The 27958-nt window shown below is 42.4% G+C and overlaps 1 protein-coding gene across 9 annotated transcripts in view; it reads left to right on the top strand.

The window, feature by feature from the left end:
- Positions 1-25313, top strand: part of ENOX2 (ecto-NOX disulfide-thiol exchanger 2) — a 1066406-nt gene extending 1041093 nt beyond the window's left edge. For all 9 annotated transcript variants that reach the window (XM_069214160.1, XM_069214117.1, XM_069214142.1 and 6 more), the window contains 4 exons: positions 719-814; positions 3974-4088; positions 19087-19172; positions 22656-25313. In XM_069214160.1, coding sequence (XP_069070261.1) covers positions 719-814; positions 3974-4088; positions 19087-19172; positions 22656-22787 — 429 coding nt within the window. In that variant the 3' untranslated portion in view covers positions 22788-25313. The remainder of the gene's footprint in view (positions 1-718; positions 815-3973; positions 4089-19086; positions 19173-22655) is intronic.
- The last annotated feature ends 2645 nt before the right edge of the window (positions 25314-27958 follow it).

Below are 27958 nucleotides of genomic sequence, written 5' to 3'. Positions count from 1 at the left end.
AATGTTATAGAAAGAAACGTAAAATATATATATATATATATATATATATATATATATATATATATATATATATATATATATATATATAAGAGGAGCGACAGAATAAAGGGTGCAGCCGTTTCCCCGCATGTGGACATTGATTTTGGTCCGGCTGTAAAGTAGCGACCTTTATGCTTCAGATGAATGTTTGAGCATTTTATCTGACTGTCCCTAGTTAAAATGGGCCTAAGTTCCAAAGTCTCCCCAACGGCTTAAACCACGGTGGGCATCCTTGACTCGTAACCCAGACAGTTGTACCTAAGCTTTGAATTTATCACAGGTGGATCTGAGGTCCTTGACATTGGCCATCTCTGATCTGTGTCTGCTCTATAAAACGTGACCCACCACTGGATTATATGCAACTTTTTTCACTCAAGTTACATGTCGTTCATTCCAAACCAGTTGCAAATTTCGCTGAGTTTGCTGTTGTTAAATTTGTAACTGAATTCTGATACAAAAATGACCCTGTGGGACAAAAATAGGAATTCTGTTTTGATTAAAATCCCCAATGGTTGCCTCTATTAAAATTAAATCACTCGCCCTCGTTCTATTATTTACAACATAATTACTTGTATACAATCTGAAGGTGGAATTTTGAATTCAAAGGTCGAAAGCTGATTGAAATATTGAATATGCTTTGAGGCAGATTCTAAACGCTCTCTTTTATACTTGAACACAGCAAGAAGCAGCTGATGAGGATGGCAGAGAGCGAGAGCACAACGAGAATCAAGAAGAGACACTGTATCAAGCAGAAACTGTACAACATGCAACCAGTGTAAGTTTGACTTTTGCGTCTGTTACTTCAGGCAAAGTGTCACTGTGAGCAGCTCCTGACAGTTCATTATAACCCGATTCACTGCCGGGGAGTTTGATTTGCTGCAGAATGAATCTGACACAATTGGGTCAGAAAAGTAAATGCCCCCATGAGACAGCTTGCTTCGATACCAGTGAAAGCAGTGCACGCCAGGAGCTTAGGAGGGCACATACCAGTCTAGTTCAAGGACATGTTTATAGAACATTGGACACACTCTAGGAGAAGAAAGGTTTCCCTTTGAAAAAGGGCGGGAGTCAGTAAGCAGGAACCTTAGCCAGTCACCACTAGACCTACATGCACATGAGCGATGTGTCCTTGCGAATGTATATATTTGTATTTTATTCGTAACCAAACACGTAAATAGGTGGAGAAGCGTAATATGCAAGAATGTACATGAAAGTCGAGTTTTTCACTTTCAGTCACAGAGAGTGCTAACTCAACCAGTAACATAAGGGTAATGCTCCTTCACCTCCCATGTTTAGCCCCACCATCCTTAAGTAGTGAAGGAGGAGTAAAGGATGGGGGTGTAGGATAAATGCGGGTAATACTGGGTGAGCGGGAAGGCACTCTCCAATAAAACTATTAATACTGCATGTATCTTTACGTAACCTGTGTCAATGTTACTTATGACTATTGGGACAATAAGGCAAAACACGCAGAGCCAAGAAAAACTTACCCACAGGTCACACAGGAAGTCCAACACTCTTTGTTCATCTTCTGTTGTAAGCTGCGGACTGTCCAAAAAGGATTACAGCACTTTCCCCGAGCGAAGGTGTAGATTTATTGGCAGGCCAATTTTTCAGCTTGGTGGGTTCTGTATTGCCGCAGTAATACCTCTATCTTGTTTTTTTATTTTTTAAGATTCCTTTCTTCTCCATTGTGTGAAGTAACAAAAGTCTAAGAAGAGAACAAAATTCTGTACCAACCACTTTACATGTGGCTGTTTTTCGAAGAATGGGCTGCTGAAGATCTGGATCTTATAAGATCATAACAGTGGTACCACCACTGCTGCCACATCAGCCCTTTAGATTTGTAGGGAAGCTTCTATGCTTTTTTGCACCAGTCAGTCTCCCCACTGATATTGCTTTCCAGGGGAGTCAAATTGTCTTTGAAGAATTCTTGCATCATATCTTATTGTGTTTAGTCAGGACCAAGAGCCGGGTAGCCAAGCATATGTATGTTGGGAAACCTCTGTGCATTTTCTAGTGTCTCATTTTTAGTGTCCACCATTATCTTGATCTTTGCTGACGATTCCTTGAAAGTTTATATTAAATTATTAATTCCTCCAGTGTAACAATTTGCTCCTACGCACATTACAGTTTTGTTGTTTGGGTGATAGTCGATGTTTCCATTGCTGTCCTCCTGGATTCAGCATTTACCGTTTGTGCCTCCTTTGTGGAAGTGGGTTTCTCCATCATTTCCAGTTATTTAAAAAATGTACGTCATGGCCTCCATTATGACCTTCTGTCTCTGGGCAGGTTGCTAGCATCAACACTCTCCTCCTCGCTGTCACAAGAGCCTAAAATACAGAGCTCACTTAGCTGTTCAGGGATCTGTGCCCTTAAGAAATGACTCTGTGGAACTCCTATACCAGGGGATCCAGAGAAAAGAGGTGATACAGCAAGCACCATTACTCCAGGCAGAGGCTGTATGGCCATTGAAAGTTGTCGAGGATGATAAAGATGACTGATGCTCTTCACTAGGCTTATTATCAAAGACTGATACGTCATCAAACACAACATAGACGTTGAGAGGGACCCACCATTTGTCGAGAAGTCACCACTTAATGTTGCTCTGTTGGTTAATTGATTGATTAATATTAATTTAATCGACATGGAAGCACAGTAGGTTTATGTCTAAATATAATTCCTTTTAAATCAACTTCACCAGCGACCTCTCCAGTTCATCCTTGGACCCCTACATTTATCAGACGTAATGATGAACTAGTTCAGATTTCCCTTCTGTTTCTACCAATTGTTAAGGTAATTGTGGATAGTGTTCATTCAGATAAGGTACAAATGACACCTCACCCATCATTTCACCCCAATGTGGTATCAGAGTTTTATTTGAATCAGTCTCTTTTCTTGCTGGTATTCTTTAACAATCCCTCTTCACAGAAGGAGAGCTCTTTATTCAGCTTAAGCCATCAGAAGAGTCCTAAGATTTTATCTAAAAAAAAAGAAGAAAGACTTTAGAAAATTCACTCAGTTGTTTATCATCCCTCATCCCACAGGGACAGGCTTCCCAACTGCCACACTTTAGTTCTAGATGGTTTGTTTCCTGCATACGACTGTGTTATCAACTGGCTAACTGAACCTTGCCAGGAAATCTAGCTCTCACTCATTGAGACGTATGGCAACTTTGACTGTTTGGCTGAAAAATACCCAAATAAATGATATTTGTAAGGTCACAACGTGGATGTAAATTCACACAACTTCTAAACATTATTGTGTGGTTTTAGATATCAGAGCAGGCTCAGTGGTTGGCAAGGCTACTCTGGGGAAGGGAAGTGGAAGAAAGTAGTGTTTTCCATTCAACCTATGATAGCAAAGTTTGCTCTCCACTACATTAAATACTGCTCAACAAAATTATACCAAGCTTGGCATACAAATGGAACTTTGCTCACAATAGGGTCTTTTAGTGAGTTAGTGTTCTTTTGATCAGTAGATTTTGAGATAGTTGCCTTACAAAAAGATGTCAGACAGGCTTCAGATGGTAATCAAAGGGGGGCTTTTGTGTATATCTTATCTGATACTTATCAAATGCAAAAATAAAAAACTAATTGAAACCGAGAGCATTTTTTCTCTTCTTTCAATGCGAGATCCCCAGATTCTTGAGGGATTCACAATCTTGGCAATCCGGTTGGCTTTTAGGAGCTATTAATTTTTGTTTAGGTTGGTATTCCTTGTGTCTTTGTGCAGTGTTTGCATTCCCTCAATCTTTATTTCCCTAGGAGTTCATGTTTCTTTGAATTAAATGAATATGTGCTCACCAGTTACAGTATCCTAGTACCTCTTTGAAAAAAGAAATAGCACAAATGTGACACCATGATTTCTTTAGAGCAAACATGTTGTTAATTTTTATTGGATTTAACTGTTTGAAACCTTTGATTTTATGCAGCTTGAAAACTGTACTCCTCTGCCGAGTATGGCTAGCGAAGGTGAGGAATTCCCACCTGAGAAGCTGATCAGCAGTGAAAGTCCGGTGAAATCTGAACGCGAGGCACTACTTGTTGGTAGGTTTGAAAATGGTTTGCACTGTGCAGACTTGTGAATTTTTAAAGTGGTGGGCCGATGACATTTTATGAGGAGAGGACATCTGTTGGCAGTTTAGCTTGGCCCTTTGCTAAATTACACACATGCAGTCACACATACTCTCAACAACCCATTCACAAGCACACGTGTGCATACTCACATCCCTCACCCATACTCTTGCATACTCACACTGACTCATTCATTAGATGACACCCATGAATAGTCACAAATACTGACACCTACACTTTCATCCCCAAATAAACATTCAGGGCCTATTTACCTGGAGGGCTACTGAGGTGGTAAGAGCTCCACTCCTCATAGAAAGTGGCACCAGCACGTGGCAGGAGAAGGGAACGGAGGCCCTTGGAAAAATGACAGCCTAGGAGACGGGAGCTCAGCTGAAGATAGCAGGCCAGGACATGAGAGCGCTGTTGGGCCCAGCAGTGCCCTTGGTGCTTGAGTGCTTTTGTGGGGGAAGGCAGGGGTGAGGGAGCAGCCTGGCTGGAACTCTTGTAGGAGGCATTGGCATAGAAGAGTGGAGCACACTCAAGCAGCAACGGCTGCGACATACTCGCAGTTCCAGGGAAATCCCATCACCTCCTCCTATTGAATTAACTAATGAAGTATTAGCTAACAAGAGGGTGTTCCTTCCCAGATCGTCAAAAGGTGGTGTGTGTTCATTGGGATTTGCTTTAACCATCCCACTCTGTGACATGTTGAGCAAGGGTGTTGTGAGGCTTCTGTGACTGGCAGTCTTCCCCCAGCACTTCATGGATGAAGCCAAAAGTACCCACAGCTGACTGGATCTGTGACCCTACTTATGAACAAGACCTTCACTAAGAGCTTTGTCGGGCTGATGCCAAATTTTTCAAGCCATTAAATCTTCAGGTATCGCAAACCTTGGCTGGGTGGTGCATATGTATCAGCGCAGAAAGAGTCTAGGTGCGTCCTCGACCTTGTAATATTATTTATTTTAGGTTGCTTGTAACGCGCATTATCACTTTTTGTGTAGAGTTCCTAGGCACAGTATGGACAAGTTCCTACAGCAATTCCTAACAGTGGCCATCTATTGGGTAAAAAGTTATGTTTGAAGTCGCCTTCTAAATGTCAGAGGCCTTGCTTCTGCCTTCATGGCAAGCAGTAGAGAATTCCAGATTTTTCGTCGAAGGACAGAAAAGGATGTGCTGAATAATGCGTTTAGTTTGTAATTTGTTATTGTACATTTAGATTTTGTTAGCTTATCTGAGGAAATTAAAGGAAGTGTATTTTCTAAATTTCTGAGAGAATATTATAGAACTAATGCCATAATGTATGTTAATTAGCAGACAAGCAGCTTTGAATTTGGTTCTTTTGTCTACCGGGAACCAGTGCAATTGTTTTCAGTATTCTAAGACATGATTACTATTTTTGAGATTGAAAAGAGCCCTTACAATGGTATTCCAAATGTGTTTAAGTTGCTTAATGTTTTTTTTTTTTTTAAATACATAAATAGATGTCATTGCCAAAGTCAAGCCTATGAAGGCATTGGCGTCACATGGGAGAAAAGTATAGCAAAGGAAGTATTCTTTTCGGTATTGTGAAATGGTAAAACATGATTTTGTGTCTGCTGCGACTTGGGGTTCCAGGGACATTTGAAAGTCTAGTACATTACCTAAATTACGTCCTGTTGTAACTGGTTTGGCATTGACAGTGGCCAAACGGCATTGTACCATTTTGTATATTTTGTTATAAATGCAAAAAATGTTTGTTTGTTTTTTTGATGGAATAAGCCTCAGGAAGTTTTTAGTCATCCAGTTTTGGGTAAATGTAATAGCTAAGTTAAGTGTTGTATTAGTCATTATTAGCAGGCAACTTTAAAATATATTATTATCTGTGTATTGATTTTCATTTGTAAATTTTGAAGCAGTTGAGCGAGAAAACAGAGATAGAACTTAAATAATAGGGAGGATGGCAGTGACGGGGAAGTAAGGTTTTCTAGAAAACGTATTGTGATATCCCTGCAAGAAAAAAATATATCCACTTGAGAATAGTTCGACCCAAGTCCGCCGTTAAAGGCATTGTAATAGATTTGGTCAATGGCAAAGCAATCCAAAAGAATTTGGATCCCCTCACCACCCTCGTCTACAGTAATCTGAAGGTCATCATTCAGAGACATGACCACAAGTTTCTTGTTTCCATCCAACTGCATGCTTGCATGGGCTGTAATAGATTATTTGACGCAACAAAACTCTGTACTGTGAGTAGACAGCCTTTCTGAAAGGTTAGCTTGGTAGGGCATTAGTGATAAGGGTCTATAGTTAGGAGGGGCCAGAGATTATATTTAGGATTGGCCTAACTAACACAGGCATGTTCACACCTAGCTGGACCATATCCTTTGGGTACTGAGAAGTTAAAGATTTCACATATGTTACTTTGTAATTATTCTTTAATTCACTTCCAGTAAAGCCTGGAATAGAATTATTTGGGGGTACCCAAAGTTCGCCTCAGTTATTTTTTGGGATTAAAACACTCTTTTTGTTTTCCTGATTGAACTGTTATATTTGTGAAATTGGCTGGTGTTATGCTGTTCGTCAATTCAATTATGTTTCTTCTGCCATAGGCTTTCTAGTTTTTGCAGTGTCAGTTTTTCTAGTTTTAGTTGTGGTGTGTATTATTTGCAGACAAATGCTTACGAGTAATAGTTACTTTTTGCACAGGCCAGAGTTTGTCTAAAATGGAGGTCAGAGCAGAAGTTTCAACTAGTATTGTAAAATTGTAGATTGAAGGAATGATTACACCCATCTTGAATTCTAAAGTTGATGGTCTTTGGGGTAAAATGTGGAACATGGTCACGTTGTATATTTGTTTATGCTTTGTCTGGTTTTTGTTAGTGATGTTGATGTTTAGAATTTTTAAAATTAGCAGGTGATGGTGTGATCAGGAGATTTTCTTCGCAGTTGTGTAAGTAACAAAGTCTGTATTCGTAAAGATAATGTTTAAGAGATGACCTGCTTTGTGAGTCGGGTCTACTTCATGTTGTGTGAAGTTAGAAAGATGTATATGATTTAAAAAACAAATCTCCCAACTCTGTGTATTTTAGGACATATTACCCATATATGGAAGTCACCAGCATTTTAAAATTGGCCTGTGAGTGAATCCGTTTCTTTTCAAGCCATGTGGAAAAATCATTTGCCAGAGTAGGGACCTGGTAAATTAAAAAGTAGTCCATTAATTATTTAAGTACTAATAGACAATTTTCAGCTCCAGGGGATTGGTCCTGGGGTAAGCGGCTGCATCCCGAGTGTCCTAAAAAACTTACTGCAGCACTTCCCTTTTTTTTTCCTGGGTGACTTGTGTATAATACTTTGTATTCTGCCAGTATGGGGTCACAGTCGTTGGAGAACCAAGACTCCACAAAGAATGGCTAATCAAGGTTTTTCTTTGTGATATCAGCGTTAGCCATATTTCAGTTATTTACTGCCAATCTTGTATTGGAGAAGCCTGTCTGCCTATTAGTCTGAGTCTTTCTTCCTATTGGAATTTGTGGTTACATTTTTAATGTGTCGTGAACAAAAGGTTTTCATTTCTAAGTTTGCGCTTACAGTTCAGTGGATTGTGGCAAGAGAAAAGGGATGGAGGTAACTCACTAGGCTAAGCGAGGGGCCTTGGCTTTAGATCTACATGGGCAGCATGGATGGTTGCATAAGGGCTTTCCTTAGGTGCTCGCGATGCACATGACCTCTGTGCTTTGGACACCGCAACCTCCATTTTAAGGCCCTCAGCAAATCATCAAAATAATAAAATGTAAAAGAACAAAGAAAAACAAGATAAGTGTCGAGGTACACTATGGGTACAAGGAAAGAAATGAAAAGCAAGCAAATTATAATTAAAACAAAAACGGGTTGCAAGTTACAAGCACCCCTGAAGGTGAAAACGAAATAAAATATGGCCAGTGGGATGTTTTAAGTGCCATTTGCTAGGTATCATGTAGGGATGGAAAATGTCTGTGCGGCTGTCTCGCTTGTAAAGCTCGCAGTAAGTAATGTCCCTGGCACCTTCCCGAATCAGATGTGCCAGGCAAATAAAAGTGGGCTAATCCAATACACTGCCAAAGAACCAAGGGAAAAAAAACAAAGAAAATCAAGATCAGGGGCCAGGCTTCCTCCATGAGTACTGAAGGGCCACTCTAGATTAGATTGATATTAAAATCCTGCTGTAAATGGGGGTTCAGTAGGCCCCACACAACCCTAGACCTGGTGCTACTACAACTACTGCACTGTTGGTAGCTCACCCCTGCTTCGAAGATAATGAGTGAACGGAATACCTCTTTGAAATCTGCGTCCCAAACTTTTTTTTTCCTTCGTATGGCAAATTGACCAGGGGTGGTGGATATTTGTTTTCCATCTACCTTCTCACAGTGCAGATACGTTATGGTTGCTATAAAAATACTGACAATCCCCTGAAATCTGCACATTTATTGTTGGCTACTCACCCATAACTCTCATCCCGCAGTCAGGGATTGTTGATATGTGTGCGATAGAGACAATATTTTCATTTAGGATGGTGGAATCACCTGAGCTTATTCAGGCCTTTCAGTAATTTGTAGGCAGAAAACGATCTTGGAAGACAACCCATACTATACATGGATTTTCTACCTTTCAACTAACCACAAGGTTAATCACTGCAAGATCTGCTGCAAACTTTTAAAAGACATTGAAGGATATGGAACAGCGTCTCTTATTTCCTTTACAAATCTTCCAGTGATACCTCTGCCTTAAAGACGAGCCTGTGAGTGTTCCCTCTGCAGCCCATAAAAAGTTCAAATGTGCAGATTTGTAAACTTCTAAAAGATTTAACCTCTAAAAGTAATGTAATTCATGGAGCCCCATGCTCAGAAGATATGCCATGTACCTCCCCGGAGCCTCCTGCTAAATCTGCATAAAGGCAGACAACCAAAGGGAAAGTCAGTAGAACTCCTGCCAAAAGTACCTTCCGTGCTGGGTGGTCTATGACCAAAGTGACCACAACATCCTAATCGAAGAGTCTGTGGAATCATTGACATCCTAAATGAGGTAGTTATCTTGTTCTACCTTAATTCTGAGTAATTTTTTTATCACACCAGCCAGCTTCAAATTGTTCAAAACTCTGCTGCATGTTCCTTGTTATTTTAAAACTAAATGCATCAATTTTTGGACATCTGAGAAAATTATATTGGCTACCTGCAGCATAGTTAGCCATTCTTGGAATTCTGTGTATTTGCCACAAAGCCATCAATGGTAAGGGACCTGCTTTCTCTTTGCCGTTCTTAGGCCATATATATTCCTTGGTGAGACAAATGCTTATCTTTTGTAGGACTCCTGTACAGTCTGAAAAATCCAAAGTGTAAATTCTCTTTATGGTGGAGTGCAGATGGTGCCAGTGTACAGAACCACATTGTTTAAACTTTTTTTCTCCAACTCAAACACATTGTATCCCATGCTTGAAATGTGTGGATGTGTCATTCCTTTTCACTCACAGTAGGATCCTACTCCTGAACTTGACTCTTACGCCCACATTCCGAGGCTTATAATGTTTCCCAATTTTTGCAGGGCATCTGCTAAGGAACGCCCACTCTTCTGCTCATGAATGGAGAATTACTCCAGAGGAAAAAACACAAAACTGGGATTTTGTGGACAATCATCTAATCTGCATGTGGACAAGTCTGCCGTTAATGATTTTATGTATCATGGAGCTTCCACCCACAGATAACTTTATTGCACATGTCTTTCATTTATGTGCACAAAAAATTGAGAGACTCGGGACTATAGTTTTCATGCATGATTGCGAGATGCTCTACATTGACAGACCGATATATTTTTAAGGGACATAAACAGAGTGCCAATTACCGGTTTCAAGTATATATGCACGAATGTACCTTCAGGGCCTCTTCATTGCTCTACGGTACGCAGAAAACCTTTATTCGCCTGCAGAGGAGACAACTGTTTTGTCTGAATCATTTCTTACTCCTGTGTTTGGGGACAGCGAGATAATTGCAGGTCTTGCGAACTCAGTCCCACGATACTTTGCCTCTGCATGATAACTGACACACAGTAAGATTGCCTGCGACACAATGCCACATTCATGTCCTCCTAGTTGTAAAAGCCTTTGACTACTAATAGGGCACTCAGCCTTGAAATGCACATCCACTACAATACCGTATTTCCTGCTCTTAATTGCTTCGTACTCGTCAAGCAAGCAAAAAACATTAATTCAGGAGCCTTCCAACAGAGACAGCCAAGGCTAGCCATAATGAGATGCGCGCGCATTCGTTTGTTCGGTTTCTAGCGTCCGGTTTGTTTACAGAAGAAGTGAAAGAGGAATGATCTGCGCCCACCGATTTCTCTATGAACCCCAGCATGGATGACGGACAGCGCTACCGATATACCACCACCTGGTGGCCCTGAACTATATGTCCATTACAAATGCTCCAAGGAACCCTTATGCTGCACAAAAGACACAAATGCTTACCTCTAATGACCATCACTTAAACTCAAGCAACCATTTCTGACCCCCAAAGCTTGAGACATTACAGGAACATAGAATCTGCTCATGCCATCTGTGAGAACATATAAGCATATCACCAACAACTAACCTCTAGCTACCACCAGGCAGGTCGAACAATGACACCTACACTCCACTCGGCACCTGTTGACTATCATGCTTACAATCAGCACAGTAACAGGCATCGCTCACTGTCATCAGGAGGTGTTTGTGAAAATAGAATCCGCCATTTATCACCACCATCAGCACTGGTTTACATGTCCCCTGTCAGAATTAGTGACAACACACTTTTCATTACTGCCACTAGGAGGGTGCTCCTCTGCGGTGTTGGAATAATGACAACACCACTGTTCACTGTCATCTTTAGGAGGCCCTGCTACCCACTGACAGTGACAACAAAGAATGCTTCACCACCACTGCAGAGAATGTCCTTGCACACAGCTGGTACAGTGCTTCCAGGAAAACCCCATTCTCAGCAGCACCTGCTTGTATAACTGTGAACTCCTAAAAGCCCACAACACAGGAGACCAGGATTAGCCCATGCCTTTAACAGTGAATGCATTACACCCACTAAATCTGAGTCCCATGGTACCCCTTCACAGTCTCTAGGAACAAGCACTGCAGAACCCCCAGAGGAGGAAGCAACACCTTGGCAAGCACATAGCCCAAGGCTGTGCACACATTACACCCCAGAGCATGCAGTCAATCCCAATAACTACCAAAAGATCAGGTTGTTACATAGTCCCTGAGCACTAGGAGCCAATTACAAGCACCTACCCGCTCTGTAGATGTCATGATGGAATTTAGGTCTTGAATTCCCTGGCACTGTCCTTCTACTCCATGGTCTCTTGAGACTTAGCTTCAATCTTCTCATGGCTACCACGTATGTTTGGAATTGCCTAACTGCTCCCAGGCCTCCTTACTCTCTGCTGCTGCTTTGTGAAGGCAGTGCATCCTACTCTCCAAGCTTGGCCAGCAGCAGCATGCACATGATGATCTGCCATGTGGCTGCCAATCATTGCCTGACACTGACCATACGCAATTGTCTGTAGTCCATTCCTGGCTCCACCAGCGGTGATCGCTCTCACTCTCTTTTGTAAGGGGCACGTTCTAACTTCATCCCAACCATTCTGAACCCAAGTAACAGTGCACAGCATATGAAAAAAAAAAATCCCTAGAAATAAGTACCATTGGTGTCCACTTGCACAATCAAATCACTGAGTACAGGACAACACACTTATCACAGTTACTGTGAAGGTGGGGATGTTCAGCAAGGTTTCCAGTTACTTTAGAGAACACACTAATACCACTAACACTAATACCACTATCTAGAATAATACAATAAAATACGTTAATGACACTAGGCACCCTGGCTGCACATAAAAATCACTTTTCATGTTAACTATTTGATTGTGAATGCTGCAGTTTAAGAAACAAAATGTGAGAAAACTGGGCTGATTGCAAAAGCCCCCTAACTTTTTGCCCCCATTATTCACATTTTGCTGGTGTATTCCTGACTCTGATAGTGCCTTGGGCACTGCTGACCAGTCCCAGGGCCTGTGCTCCGTGTAAAATGAGTATGCAAAGAAGGCTAATTATAACTGGTTGTGTCAACCTACCTATAAGTCCCTAGTATATGGTAGGGCATGTAGGTTTAGGGACCCCAGGACAGGTGATGCATACATAGGTGCACAGCTGAGGTGCCCAGTGTCATTTTAAAGGCAGGCCTGCCTTGCTGGCTGCTTTTAAAGTAAAGTTATTTGAAAATTTGACTTTGGATTGAAGAGTACTTCCAAAGTCTTAAAATACCTTATTTTGTACATATGTCACCCCTAAGGTGTGCCCTAGGAGCACCTAGGGCTGGGTGCTATGTAACTATAATTAGGGACCTTATACAATTGTTTTATAAACCCTGGTGTGGAAAAATAGCCAAATTTGTTTTTTCCTCATTGTAGTGAATAGGCTAAAATGGGGAAACTTTATCTTAATAAAGTCCCAGTAGGATCTATATATTTCAAGTTTGGTATCAAACTTACTGGTATAATAAATCCAGCTACTTCTTATTGTTGAATTTAATATAACTAGTTCATGGAAAGAGTTTTAGGACTCTACCTGAAATTTGCCAACTTCAGCTCTGTAGTGCCCTTCTGTGATTAGTCAGCCTCTGGCAGCCTGGCCAGGCTGCCCTAATTAGGTGAGAAGTGGCCTGGGCTGAAGACAAAGGAAGTGCCTGGGGGAGGAGATCTGCCTCAGCAGATGGTGAAACAGGATGGAGGGAGAGCAGCCAAACTGGTCTTCAAAGGAGGAAAGGACTTTTGGAGCAGCTCAGGACCTCCCCCATTTCCTGCAAACCCAGACAGCCATGTGACCCCCTGATTAGATTACATTAGGGCTAGAGAGGGGTTTGTTAAGGAAACATAGCCACACCAGTGGCCATTTTGGATATTTAACGAATGTTGCGCCCTGGGATTGATTTTTGCCACACTTCCTATGAAGTGATCATACAAGAGGGTGCTGTCCTGCTTTTGATTGGACAGTTGCCCAACCCCCCCCTTGCTTTTCACCCCAGGAGCAAGGATACATATGGCAGCGCTGCACCCACACCTGAGATCCCTACAAAGAACAACATCAGAAGAAGGACTGACCTTCTGGACCCCTGATCTGCACCTGGACACTGCACTCTAAAGGACTGCTCCAGCTGCAAACTTGGGCTTCACCACTAAAAGGACTTTACCTACCTTCAACTGGTTCAAGAAGGGACTCCCTGCTTGCTACAGGTGAAAAATTAGCTAACCAGAGTCCCCTGCATCAAAACCTGAAAGAACTGACCAGTGGCTAGTGGTCATTTTTGGGATTTGAACTAGGTGCATTCTGGGAGTTGGAGTCCTAACCCTCAAAGAGTAACTCAGAGCTTCTGGAACCTTTGGTTGAGTTGTGGACTCCTAAAGGACCTTCAAAGACCTTCTGGAAGAAGATCCAGAAGTTTGGAGAAATTTTGGAAAAAAGCTGTATAAAAGAGGTCGACCCACCGTGGTGAGTCAAGCTGGCTTACATCAACCGCGCCCGACCTGTCTTGCAGGTTTGTCCCGCTATAAAGCTCTGGACCCCCAGACTTACAGGATTTCATCGGGGGCTCATGGAAAGGTGATCCGACAACCTTGCATCAAACTCTGCTTGCTGTGGATGTTCGACTGCCGTTGGAAGGAAAACGTTCCAAAAAAGTGACAAAGTCCAAATGTAAAAAAGTTGACCGGGATTTCCTGTGCAGCATGTCTGAGGAGGGCTCCAGGGACATCGGATCAAGATTCAGCTTTGGCCCGGACGAAGATTTCCGTCCTGAAAAATCATCTAAGTCTGAAAGTAGAATTCTTCACCGAGGTCTCCTGCGACGCATATCCAAAAAGGGCTACAGGGAGGTCGGATTGGATTGGTGACCTTGTACCGCTGAAGAAAATCTTCAAGAAAAACCCTAAGTCTGAAGAAAACTTTTGGCCGAGGCCTCCCGCTTGCTGTAGCAGGGCTCCATCGCGGTCCGCCTCAAACTTTGACTTTGCCCCGGTGTAGTGAGACCAGATGACCAGGTTGGTGCTTTTAGTTTCTTTAAAAATGTATAGCTCCGGTTCCCCTTATCTGATTTTAATCATTTTGGTGTCATTTAAAGATAAAAATATAATCTATTTTTATGAATTTGTGTTGGATATTTATTGTGTTTTACTTTACTGTTTTGTGATTTTTAAATGCTTTACACACTTGTCTCCTAAGTTAAGCCTTGTCGCTCGTTGCCAAGCTACCAAGGTTTGAGCGGGGATTAATTTATTGAGACCTGACTGGACCTATTGGGGCGTTAGTGGCCTATTGCTAAGTATAGGTACTTAAATGCCCCTACCAATAATCCTCTTTCCAGCACAAAATAACAACCAAACAGGAAGGATCACTTTCTCTCTGCTAAAAGCACTAACTCTTATAATATTGTTTCTAGTCACTAAACGATTCAGACGTCACTGAAAGACAAGTATTGTTACAGAAAGACCCAGTACAGTTGGTGGAATTTATAAAGGAAAGCAGCAGGATCCTACAACAGCAGAACATTGTGCCTTGGTGTTCAGCTGTGTAGAACCAGGAAGATATGCCTATCGCATGGTTCAGGTTTAGAATCTAGGGTTACAGGCTCCACAATCGGGGGACAAATATCTTTTGCTGATCTTGGGTGGTTATCTCGCTCACTGGGCCAATTTTATGTGTGAACCAACAGGAAGAAGAAGCACACACAAGGCCCGTACAATCTCCTTTTCCCAACCGACTCAAACCAGGCTCTAGACAAATGCCTCGCAAGGCATGTTCAAGGGAGCCCACAAGTATAACTTGGATGCCTCTTCCAGCATCCAGCCCCTTTAGGTTGATATAGGCCCATACATATACATCACCAAATGAAGATTAATGGGAACCAGGAACGTGCTGGTGAGGACAAGAAGTAAGCAGAAGCAATTCGCAAATGTTGAAATAGGGAGAGAGTGTGCTTGCCAAGCAGAGTCACAGCTCAGATAACCTGCACACAATGATGATGGCTTCTTCAAAGTCTTCTCAGGTCTCTGGTAAGGGATAGAGGTGTCTTCTCAGTAAGCTGTATCTGCATCCATTGGCACATTGGGCTGTCTGGGAGCTTCCAAGCAGGTAAGTTGAGCAGCTAAACAGGCTAGCAGAGCTTCCGAAAGGCATCTACTTTAGTTCTAGCTTTAAGGAAATGGGCAGCCTGGCAGTCTACATTTAGGAATTATCACAGCAGAGGACAAGTAGTTCTGAATCAGTGTAAATCTTCCCAGAGTTGGAGTGAAGCTCCAGCTATTTTATTTGATGTTTTTGATAGTTGGGCTGCAGTCCTATACTTAACCAGGTTGGCGTAGTTTCTGTACTCAGATAGGTTTCTCAAAGGACAGGCCAGGGTCGCCATCAGCAAGGCATTACAAGACCTCATGCCGACGTTATACTAGGCAGTTACAAATCCATGTTTTCGCAGTAGAGGGAATCCCTGATTATTGGCCTCAGACAGGATCTAGAGAAAAAGAAAACGTAGCAGAAGAAGGGAATGGTGCCCGTATTATTGCTCTGAGGGCAGTAGCCACCCTCTATCTGGCATTTAGTAGTGTAACTAAATAGATTTTTGCAAATAGCGAAGGGTAACCCTAACATCCAAGCCAATCATTCAGAAGGCCGTCTGTGCAAAAGTCCAGGAGCACCAACCATTCATTAAAAAAAGCATGAAGGAGCCCAGTTTGGCGCAGCCTCTTACCTTATGTTACAGGGGAATGTCTTGGGTTCCTCTGGGTTCCGCAGCAGCCCCACAGAAACTAATAATAGCTGCCACTGGTAGTGCAAAGGAGTCTGTAAATCATGAGTAGTCCTTAATCCCTTTACCTCTTCGTTGCAGATGTTAGGTGTATCTTCTGATCACATGACAGCTGACATACCTCTGAACAGTTCAGAAAAACTGCTTTTATTCTGCCTCTTTCGTACCATATGTAGTATAGCATTCAAGCAGTTTCATAGGAATTGCAGATCCTTATATTTCCTTCTGGTCTCTCACTACTACATGTCAATTCATGTCTCTGTGCCATGACAGCGTGTATTGCAATTTGCCTTCCAGAGAAAGTGTTTCTTGCGCCCATATTGTCTAGTAAAAGTGGACCTGCATATTTCCTAGTTTCTGGCTTTAGTGGTATGCCGTAATAATGTATTGTATTTACCAGTGATTACAATAGTTTAAAATACACACACTTTTCAAAGGCTGTAGAACAGACACAGCTAAAAAAAACAAGATGGCATTAATAAAAATCAGAATGAATTAATTGGAGAAAACAGCTGTCATCTTAACTAATATGATCAAGGTAATATGATCCAAACTCTTCATAAGTTTACCAATAAAAAAGTTCGATTGTGCAGTGGTTTACACATTAACTGCTGGAGTGACTATTTTATATTCGCTTCTTTGAAGGCTGCCAGTAGATAACTTATGAGTGAATCCAGTAAGTTTGGACAGAAATGGATAAGGCGCCTGATAGTTTTGTCCTTATTTCCGCAACGTCGGCGTCCCTTAGTGGCAATGACACTGCGAGTTCCTTGAAGGTTCAGTCTGGGATAAAGCTATGGACAATAGTCTAAGGTGGTCATTCTGACCCTGGCGGTCTTTGACCGCCAGGGCGGAGGACCGCGGGAGCACCGCCGACAGGCCGGCGGTGCTCCAATGGGGATTCCGACCGCGGCGGTAAAGCCGCGGTCGGACCGGCACCACTGGCGGGGTCCCGCCAGTGTACCGCCGCCCCATTGAATCCTCCGCGGCGGCGCAGCTTGCTGCACCGCCGCGGGGATTCCGACCCCCCCTACCGCCATCCAGATCCCGGCGGTCGGACCGCCGAGATCCGGATGGCGGTAGGGGGGGTCGCGGGGTCCCTGGGGGCCCCTGCAGTGCCCATGCCACTGGCATGGGCATTGCAGGGGCCCCTGTAAGAGGGCCCCTACATGTATTTCACTGTCTGCTGTGCAGACAGTGAAATACGCGACGGGTGCAACTGCACCCGTCGCACAGCTTCCACTCCGCCGGCTCGATTCCGAGCCGGCTTCATCGTGGAAGCCTCTTTCCCGCTGGGCTGGCTGGTGGTCTGAAGGCGACCGCCCGCCAGCCCAGCGGGAAAGTCAGAATTACCGCCGCGGTCTTTCGACCGCGGAACGGTAACCTGACGGCGGGACTTTGGCGGGCGGCCTCCGCCGCCCGCCAAGGTCAGAATGAGGGCCTAAGTCCCCAACGTTTCCTTTCTACTGTAGACACCAAATTTGAGTAAAGGTAGGCTTTCTTTAATGTAATTTAAACTAGTTCTCTGAGGATTTATATGTTGAAGATAATATTATGTCTTCCATTTGGCTATTTCCAAACAATATTTTTTTTATTCGTTTTTTTACGAGTATTTCTTGGCAGGTCAACTAGAGACCTTAATTATGGTAATTTTTGATCTTAAATTAGTTTGAGTTTTGAAAGATCTAAATTAATTTCCCTGAAGTGGTTTATTTTTAACACTTCCAGAATTAACCACTTTATTGTGTTGATGTTTGGTTTACTGCATCCACAGATGCAGCTTGACTTTGATACTTTGCGTAAATGTCACGTTCATACCTAAAATTATTTTATTGTTGAATACTGGTAACACATAAAGAAGTATGGGAATACCTTTTATGTTTAAGGCTTTGATTGCCTGACCTAGCCACTCATGCCATAGATCCTAGAAATCCTTTTAATTGATTTATGAAATATCTCGTTTGTGCTTACTTGGAAAGGGTGAGCCCAAGTTAATTTCTAATCAGTAAGTGTGCCTAGGTACTCATAGTAATTTACTTTCTCGACTGGTGCCTTGCCGGTTTCCCATGATCGCTGCTTGCTGTGTTTTCCAAAGCACATTACTTTTGTTTTAGATTGATTAATTGTGAGGCCATTGGCAAGGCGGTATTCAGTGCTTTAAATGGAAAAATAGAAGTGCAGGTACTCTCTATCAGAGTACCTGCTTGTTTCTGAGAAGTGCCGGTACTCTCCAATTAAAAGTATTACGTTTTTCTTGAGATATGCCGGTACTCTCCCTCTCAAAATAAAAAAGTGCCGGTACTCAGTACCGGAGAGTACCGGCCCATTTAAAGCACTGGCGGTATTCATTCAGTCTTGATGGTTGATACTGAAGACATTGTGATGTTATGAAAAATAATCCCAAGTTGAGTGAGGGACTGAATGCTGTCCCTGCTTGGGGGGGGGGGGGGTGGGGGGTGGTTGGGGGGGTGGTTAAACCATTAGCTGATTTGAGATGTGCAGAGATGTGTAAGGGTGCCTGAAGCAGCCCTGCTTTAGTCCATTCTCTGTTGGCATTTTTGGTGATATAGCGTTTTCATTGAACAGTTTAATTTGTAACCATGCCTCAATTAGTATTACATTAACATATTGTTCATGTGAGCATTGAACAGTTCTTTACAATGCAATACTGCACACACAGTACCAGTATTTCATCCATTTTAGAGACCTGCCCAAAGTGGGACTGTGAGTAACTGTTCTTTTCTTTCTCTCACCTTGCAAGGTTTTCTTCAGTGGCACCACCTAATCTTTAACACCTTGTAGCCCATTCCTGCCATTCAGTCTTTCTCCGCTTTAGTGTCAGTATTTGTAGCTATGGAAGTAGGCCCTTTAAAAATGGCCATATTCCTCTTCTGTTTAGGACCTAGGGCTCATTGATTTGCTAGCGCTGTAAATGTACATTGATATTTTCCATGTCAGTTTTAGTTTGATGGAGACCTTCCATAAACGGAAAATGACTCGTATACCAAAATGGTGTATGTTGCATTAGTACTATTTTGTTTGGGTCTTCACATGTCATAGTGATAATATTTCTCCCTGAATGGCATTATGATCTGAAAAAATATTGTGTTTTTTAGGTATTATATCAACATTTCTTCATGTCCACCCATTCGGAGCCAGCATAGAATATATATGCTCTTATTTGCAGTGTCTAGATGCCAAGGTTAGTATAAATGGACTTTGTCAATTCAAAACATGCCTTTCAAGAAAGTGTGTTTTTATTTAAATATGTGATCTTCTTAAGTTGTTGTATTTTAAACAGATTTTCTGTCAAGCCATGCTTCGATGGTTTTTCATATACATTTCATGCCTGTTGCATTTTACTGTCATGCCTACTACTCCAGTTTGGAGAAATAAATGGATCTGCTTCTACGGCATAAGTAGGTCCACCGAACAGTCAGTGGCCTGCTGGTGCATGCGTTTGATGGACATGTCTATTAAACATGGTCACAAATACAGTCCACGTTCACCACACTAGTCCACCGAATGTAAAAGGCAACTTCAAAAGGCCATGATCTGCTTTTGGCAGACAGCCTTGTAAACAAACACACACCCCAACCTCAGGTCTTGTTCTGTGTGTAGTAGGCATACCCTTCAGAATATAATAATTTAGCAATTCATTAAAACAAATTCCGAAATTGTCTCTCTTGTTAAAAAAAAAAAAACGAGTCGCGTTTTAGGAAGATGTCCTTAAACGTGCCCTCTCACCGCCTTTTAATTGGTCCCAGCGTCATTACAGCCCAAGAAGTGCTGTAGCCTTTGACACATTAATTATCTTTTTAAAAGAGCAGTTGAGGACGGCCAAAAGTTCCTCCCAACAGACTAGAGATCAGCCCACTGGTGCAGAGCGTTCCTAGAAGATTCAGAGCATTGTCCTATCTTGTATGCCCAGAGCAGAGCATCGGTGCCCTGTGTGTCCAGAGCTGCCCCCTGCTCTGTCAATTCTATAAATAATTCCTGCCACTGCACCGCCCCTCCGGGTTCTCTGCCTGAGTATAGTATCATTGCAGAAACGATTAGTACACCTTTGCTGTTGAAAATAATTGTAATAATTCACTTGGCAACAAGGAGAAAAGAGCTGTTAAGAATAGAAAAAATCTGAAACAAAAAACTGAAAAAAATGACAGAAAATACTAAGAGTAGAATTAGGTTTGAAACATTAGTGTCCCCTATGAATGAATAGAATGTTATAAATCAAATTCTAAATAGATTTAATGGAGCAAGCCTAGCAAAGAGAGCAAACAATGAATGTACATTACACGTGGTGAGTTAGTTAACGTGGTGATCCCCCAAACTCTGTTCTGACAGCCTTCTCCATCACCTGGCACCTCCAAGAAGGTCTGCCTGTTCTGGGGATAAATACAATAGATGATCTGTTCCAAACGAAAGGACAGCGGAGGGCACCCTCGCTTCTTCTGATTGAATCACTCAGCATACTTTCCAGAACCTGTGCCCAATATGTTGGGGGAGCAAATCCAAAGCGTGTCTGTTATGCTTATTTGGAGGGTATCAGTCCTTTTTTACATACGGGTAGGAAGGGGATAGAAAAACAGGTGTGGCTTATTTTTTTGTGAAGCAGGAGGAAGCCGAAACGAAATAAAGTGCCCCTAAATTGCTGCCAAATATACAAAAGTCAGAGATGGCAGCCTGTGGCCTTGATCAGTTGTTGGTTGACCAAGATGTTATAAACCAACAGGTGTCTGTAGTTGACAGGTCTAAGAAACACACTGCTTATCGTTGGCATCAATGCAGGCTGAGCTTGTGAGGCAAAATTGGGCTTTTGTCGCTTGCAGCCACTGTGTGTTTCTTGAACTGACCTGATAATGACTTATGGGCATCAAAAATATAAATGCCCCTTTTTTGATAATTTTATCTAGTATTCAAGAAATACAAACATTCCTTTTCATTTAAATATGCTATGGTGTGATGTTGAAAGTTAATGTACAATTATATATTTGTAAACATTTTGATCAAATTTAATGTATCACACCTATATACATATCTCTTTCTTGGACTGACATTGTGCCAAATAATATATGTTTTAATGGTCAGTAAATTTACTCCCTCTGAAAACCAAGCATACCATGTGGGTGGACTTTTTGCTTTGGGCAGCATTAGTGTCCTAGATCCAAACAAAGAGTTCACTTACTTCTCTAGAGAAAAAATATAAGTTCCATTTATTCTACAGCTTTCTTACTCTGGGATCTGCGTATTCTGGGGTTCAGTGTGGTTGTAGGCAGAAATTGGGTGTACTCACTTTTTGATCAATCAATTAGTTTGTGTTTAGCCACACCTATTCTTATCTAATAAGCTTAAAATGGTTGTAAGATCAGTCCACTATCTATAGAGAGACCAAAGTGGTGTACCATTGTATATTGGTAACGTAAGCACGAGCACAAACTCCTGCACATCTGTGGAGATTGCATGTGATGATCAGACGAATTACACACGATGATTAAAGAACAGGACCATGATGCCACTCCCGGTGATAGCTCATGTCTGTGCTACTTTCCCTTGAAGGCAGTAGATTGCTTTTGTTACGGATAGTATGATGATTACGCCAGCACATGATCGTTTTCGCAGAATAGTTTAGTCTGTTCTAGTATTTCCAAAACGTCTTACCTAGCACTTTGGGAGATTTCTTGTAACGCTACAGACCGCATACTTCTCTCGTTTTCATAGTGCCCCGGATAGCACATTTTAAAAATCTATAATGCTCCAGTGTACGCAGGATCCGATTTTTACCTGGGTGTTGCTAGCTAGACCCAGGTTCAGTAATCAAAGAAGGTGGACTGGCCAGATTCTTGTTATCATCGTCTCAGTCGGAGTTTGGACTTAACTGCATTGCAGGCCCACAACGTACAGGCCATTTATTCAGCGTCAGGCTCGCTAATCTAAAATGGCAGCCCATCCACCTGGTTGGCACTGACAGGCTATAGGCATCATTGCAAATCAAGAGCAGAAAGGCTGGGGGAGCAGAGATGTACCAGATCTCTCTCCCGCTCTCTTTTTTACCTGCGACCTCTTTTTAAGATTGATAAAATGTTATTTAAATTGTAAGGGATCTAGTAAAAACAAAACCGTGTTCAATAAATATATATTAAATAAAATAATATGCTACTAAAATTATCTACAGTTACAATTAGAAGAATTATTGAATCAGTAAATATTAGAAAAACATGAGAAGAAAAAAGTGAAAGTGTTCTCCACAAACAATAGAACTCAGGAAAGAATAAACACCATGTTATTCAATTGGAGAAGAAATAAGTCCGCAGTTACCATATGTCTTAAGCAATACGTGGCCTGCCTTAACGGATTAAAGTATGTTATAGTGGAACGTCTCTCTTATCGTTAGATCATTTTAATCTGTTTAAGGAGCTTCTGGCTTTCTTGGACGTCCACAAACATTTTGAATTGAAAGAAGGGAATCAAATGATAAAAAAAAAACTACTTAAGGTATGGGTGTCATGAATAAGGTGTATAAAATAATAGTACCTACTATCATCTTAATAGTGATCAGCCCACCAAGATAAAAAATAGTGAGGAGCATTTCTCTCTAAGATTAGCTTTTACTTGTAGTGAAATCTACAGTTTGGCTGCTTTGCTGTTTTATGTAAAATTACCCTCTTGTCTTTTTAATTTCCAGATCTGCACCAGTGAAGTGGAAGCATTGATGACGCGACTACAGCACACATTTCAGCAAGAGATGAGTGGAGTTGGAGCCAGCTTAGAGAAGAGATGGAAATTCTGTGGCTTCGAAGGATTAAAGCTGACTTGACTCAAGCTGCATTATTGCCTTGAATATAGACATAAAAAAGTAGACTTATGTGCTTCGTATAAGCCAAGGGTGCTCTGATAGCCTCTGCCTAACATGGTCCTCATATGTCAATAGCTTTAAAATCCTAGCTATCCACTGGAACATCTTATGGCTGACTTAACAAAAGTATCCGAGTGCCTGGAAATGGCAGCGAGGACAATATGGAGAATCGAACCTCAAGTGCTGTAATTTTATTTGTTGGTCTAATTTTTCTCTTACCTTTTTGTCATGTCTTAAGCTTTACAAATTTTGGAGGTGTTTCATGTACGGTGTCCCTACAATTGCTGTGCGTTTAAAAATATATATATATATTTTTTTTTGGAAGGCTGAAGAACATGTTTTTATAGTTTCTATGTGGCCGGTGTCTGTTGAACCCCCACTGTCAAATCAGTGTTTGTAACTATCGGAGAATAACAAGTGATGTAATAGGGGCTCATGTCAATCACAAACGTCACTGAAACATCTAGCAGCCACGACTGTGCATTGGGTGCAGGGAGGGCAGAGACGTACAATCATATTTTATTGGGTTGTAAACTAGAAATTCTATTGCAGCTGAAGGAATAAGATTATCTGGCATTGATTGTGTACTTAAAGACTGTGATTTCCTGTCGTGTCTGGATTACCTCTCCTGTTCGGCGACAAGAAGACCAGTGCATTGCCTCTAAATATAGAGAAAAAAGAATATCTTCGTGTAGGTGAAATTAATTAATTTAATAGTTGCTTTTTTGAGCTGTTACATATGTTACTTTTTTTGTAAATAATTCAGTTTAGAAGCAGGGGGGGTCTTCAATTTATTTCATCAGGGAAGTAGAGCAGACTGAAATAAGAACCCCCTTTTGTTTTGCTATTCCTTACACTCATGGTGTTTCTTGTTTCCACTGTCCTGTGGTTCAATTGAGCAGCAGATACTGTCCTTCATGACTATGTAGGTGTAACATGTCGTTTCATGCTGGAAGGTTCCAAAGAGATGATGTTTGTCTTCACGTTGATCCACTCAGAGCTGGAGCAAAGTGCAAACATCATTGCCACCCTATTCAACATTTTTTATCGGTGCCCCCTCCCCTGGTTGTAGTGGTCTGATTTGCTGTTGCAAAGGCAGTTTGTCGTGTGTTATGGAGCCCAAGGCAACTTCTTGGTTGCAGCAAGCCCTAAAACGATACTCCTACTACTGAGCTGGGCCGAAGTTGTTGGGACAGAGTTGGAAACTCTTGTAGGCTAAATATTGGTTGTACTCTTTGCAAATTAAGAAATTCAATTTACATGTGCCTGATTTGTACTCCGTGTCTAACCAGCACGAGTTTTTTACTGTTCTTACCTATCCGGTTTTTGGCAGAAATGTTATTTTTCTGGGTGGATTAGACGATGCTAATTTCCAGTGGAATATTTTTATGTGCCTATCCGCAGCTCTTTCGGTCTCTTGAAGCGCAGTTCTTCAGGTGACACTTTCATGATCGCCTGTGCGATTGTAGAAAGCTCCCGCGAGTTCACACTGGATTGAAACCAGTGCTTAATTTGTAAATTAAGAGGTGCCGGTGCTCAAAGCCCTTTTCTTAAACACGAAGCTGCTGTAATTAAATCTGCCAGCACTGAATACTGAGGCAGCCTAATCCTGAAGCCATCTCGGGCCTCTTCAATCCACTTACGGCTACCCCTACCCCTTCAGCTCATCCTGCAACTTTCTACTTTCTCCCTTTATGACGCTTTTTAGTTTTTCCTTCTTCCGTCTTTCCCATATGTCTCTTTTGCTTGCAGCAAATGCTTGAGGCATAAGAATAAGCCCCGGCCCTCACAAATAAGTGCTGGTGCTCAGCACCGGAAACAACAAGCACAAATTAAGCACTGATTGAAACCAGCCTGAGGCTGGAAATCGAGACATGGACACAGCCATTTCCGTTGTTAGTACTGTCCATTTATGTTCTATGTTGCCAAGCTTAGTTTATTATTCTAGTGCAGTTGAAACAATTTACCCCTTCACAAGGTCAAGATGCTTTCCTGTGGTTTGTTACAAAACCATGTTCACAATTTCTGCGAAACAAAGATTTATCACAGTTTGCTAGAAGTGGGGGCATAACAAAATAATTCCAATGAGGAAGAAGAGCTTCATGGGAATTTACTACTGATTATTGCCCAATCCAATGAAATAAATGCCACAATTTCTAATGGGTTGTAAATGCTAGCACTACAGATACAGTTTTACATACTAGAGTTGGTGGACAAACTCACTCCTTTCCACCTAAAAAAGAAATTAACTTTGACGTCTTTGTCTTTGTTAAAACCTTTTTTACCTTTAAAAGATGACCCTTTGTAAGGCAATCCATGTTTCAAGAGGCAGTCTGCCTAAAAGCACTAGGGACTGGTTAAAACTGTCCATAGTGACCTCGAAGTTATCTGTTAACTTTTAACACAATTCAGGAATATTTCTTTGTACATTGCTAAGGTCTGTACTGTTTGAAGTTGTATTTTTCAATATAAAAGCCTTTTTTTACAGCTTGCTTGTTTTTGAGTGAATATTTCATTACACATGTTGGAACTGAAAAGTCCTCTGCATGGTAAAAGACATACCCTTGCCCTGAGTGCCCAACTTACTGTTTTCTGGATTCCCTAATGCTGATTTTTGTTGTCTTAGGCAAACACAGTTCATGCATGTGCAGCATGGCATAGGCCTGTCTTGTGGATTGCGGCCTTGTTAGAGCGGGAGGGGAGCCATAATCGCTACTGTTGTGGAAGGTTACCACATTCACCAAACTATTAGGGCAGTAGTGGCAGCATACCGGATAGTGATCAGTAGTTGTGAGCAGGTCCTTTTTATCCTGTATTATTGGAGTGAGGCCTACAGGCTCACTGCCTACTTTTAAAAGTTCAGCTGTTGTGTGCTTAACTCACCTTTGGCGTACATCAGGTAGGTGTAGTGCAGTAGTGACTGCATTGGATGTATGTTTATCTGGGAAGAGTACAGTACAGTAATAGAGCAGTGCATGTATTGTTAGTGCACTTACTGAGTGTTTGTATTCCAGCGAGGAATAAATTACATGAGAGATTTAGTGCTGTGCAGTGCATGAGCATTGAAAGCATGTGCTTGAGTGTATGTGTGCTTACGATCAGTGCAATATATGAAGGTTGAAGTATTGTGCAGTGAGCACATGATGAATTTGTGTGCTGGCACTGTGTGTGTTTGCAAATAGCACACCATGGTACAATGCAGGGAAGCTACAGTGCGCAGAGATTGAATGTAGGTGCTGAATGTATGTGTATCTGTGGTGGTATAATAAACAGAGGAACATTACTGGACAGTATGTGCATTGTGTACATACACTGAGTGCAAGTGTGCCTGTAATGGTACATTTCATGGAGGATCCTTATTTTAGGAAGCCTAGGTCTGCCTGGTTAGGACATGAGTAGAGGAATCTCAACAGACAGATGTGTGTATTCCTGTGAGCAGAGTGGGGCGCCCTGGAGGGAGAGAGAATCCCCTTTTACACTTCAAAAGGGCGCGCTTTGATTCAGTGATAGAGTGCAAGGAACGGGCCTGGACACCACTCAGGAAAGAGATGGGGCTGATAAGGGAATCATAAAGAATAGGGCTGGGGCCCCAGGACTAACTATTTAATGCACATATCATTGTGGCTGACATCCGGATGTGAATTCAAGTCACTCCCATGGCCTGTGTTGTGGGCCTATCAACTTAGAAGTCTTTCCTGCTGTGATAGACAGTATTTCAAGAGGAAATACAAGTGTACACTTCAAAAGAAGCAGAACCCAAACATAAAACTTCAAAGTCTCAGATCCTAAATCACATTTAGTGTTTGGAAATGGACTGTAAGGGGAGGTTGAGACCCTAAATCTTGTCATCTATCAAGCAGCCAGACAGAGGCGGTGTGTGGGAAGGGGAAGCTCTGCATGACTTGTGTCTGTGACCAGGACTGGGGGCAGGGACTGCTAGTCTCCCTGCTGGGTGAGGGTGCATCACCCAGAGAAACCAAAATCAACTGTGCTGGAGCCTGAACCACCAGCGCCTGCTGCCTTTCAAGACTGGTGTGTCCTGTGAGGAAGAGGATAGCACTGGAGGCAACAATGACCAGTGGAGAGCCCTACTGAGAGGACTCACTGTGCGAAGTGTGAGGATAAGGCTGTGCACCAATCAGGTCGATGCCCCTGTGCAGGATCAATTTGGTGACCCCCATATGGCAGGAGAGGGCTGCCATAGACTGAGCCATGCATCGAGCACTGTGCAAGGAGTGCCAAACCTGCATTGCCTCGTTAGGATGACCCCGTGTGCCAGAGGGGGATCTCCATTAAAGTAATTGTGTGACCAGTGCATTGGGACTCGTGAACACCTTAGTGGGGACCCTGTATGCTATAAGAGGTCTCCGTGGTGTGAGCAATTGCACCAGATGAGTCTGCGTTGTGTACAGAGTTATTGAGGTAATCCTGTATGCCAGGAAGGGCTGCCTGTGCTAAGTTTCTAAAGAGTTCTGGCTGTTGCCTGGGAGAAGAGTGAGGCTGCGACCAGAAGGTCGAGCCACACGCATTAAAATCTGCCCCCGATTACCCCTGAGAACCTTGGAAGATGCTGAGGAAGACGTTGCACCCTTGCTGGGCTCTGGTTGGGAGCTGGGAGACCATCCCTCTCCCCTTATGGAAAAGGCTGACTTACCTCGTCTGCGCAGATTGGGAGCATCTACGGTCACTGGGGAAGCTGTCAGTGCCACTCGGAGAACCTACACTTCCCAGGTGCTGCTGCGTGTATCACAAGCAACCCGTCTTTGACGACCAGGATCAGAGCTTGTGTGGGCCCATGGACAGAGGATCTGCTGACATGCTAAACTCTTCCGTGCTGTGTGGGTCCTCGGGAATTTGCTGCTGACGGTGATGTGGCACCGGAGACACTTTTGACTAATTCTTAGGAGTTAAAAGGGGACTCTTCAGTGTGGCCTACTAGTGAGCATTCTCAGGATGTGGCCACTGATGATTGGGGAATAACCCCAATCACATTACATGGAAGAGGGTGGGACAGGGATTTGCCTGACTGATGCTAGAGCCGACCTCAAGGGGATTGTGTTGTTGCTCATGATTGTCATTATTCCTTTGCTTGTGTAGAGTTAGAAATGTTAGAAATAAAATACTTCCTTCTC

Source organism: Pleurodeles waltl, chromosome 2_1, assembly GCF_031143425.1.
Source record: "Pleurodeles waltl isolate 20211129_DDA chromosome 2_1, aPleWal1.hap1.20221129, whole genome shotgun sequence".
NCBI lineage: Eukaryota > Metazoa > Chordata > Amphibia > Caudata > Salamandridae > Pleurodeles > Pleurodeles waltl.
The sequence above is the reverse complement of the archived record's forward strand: the minus strand, read 5'-3'. Positions and strand labels throughout refer to the sequence as shown.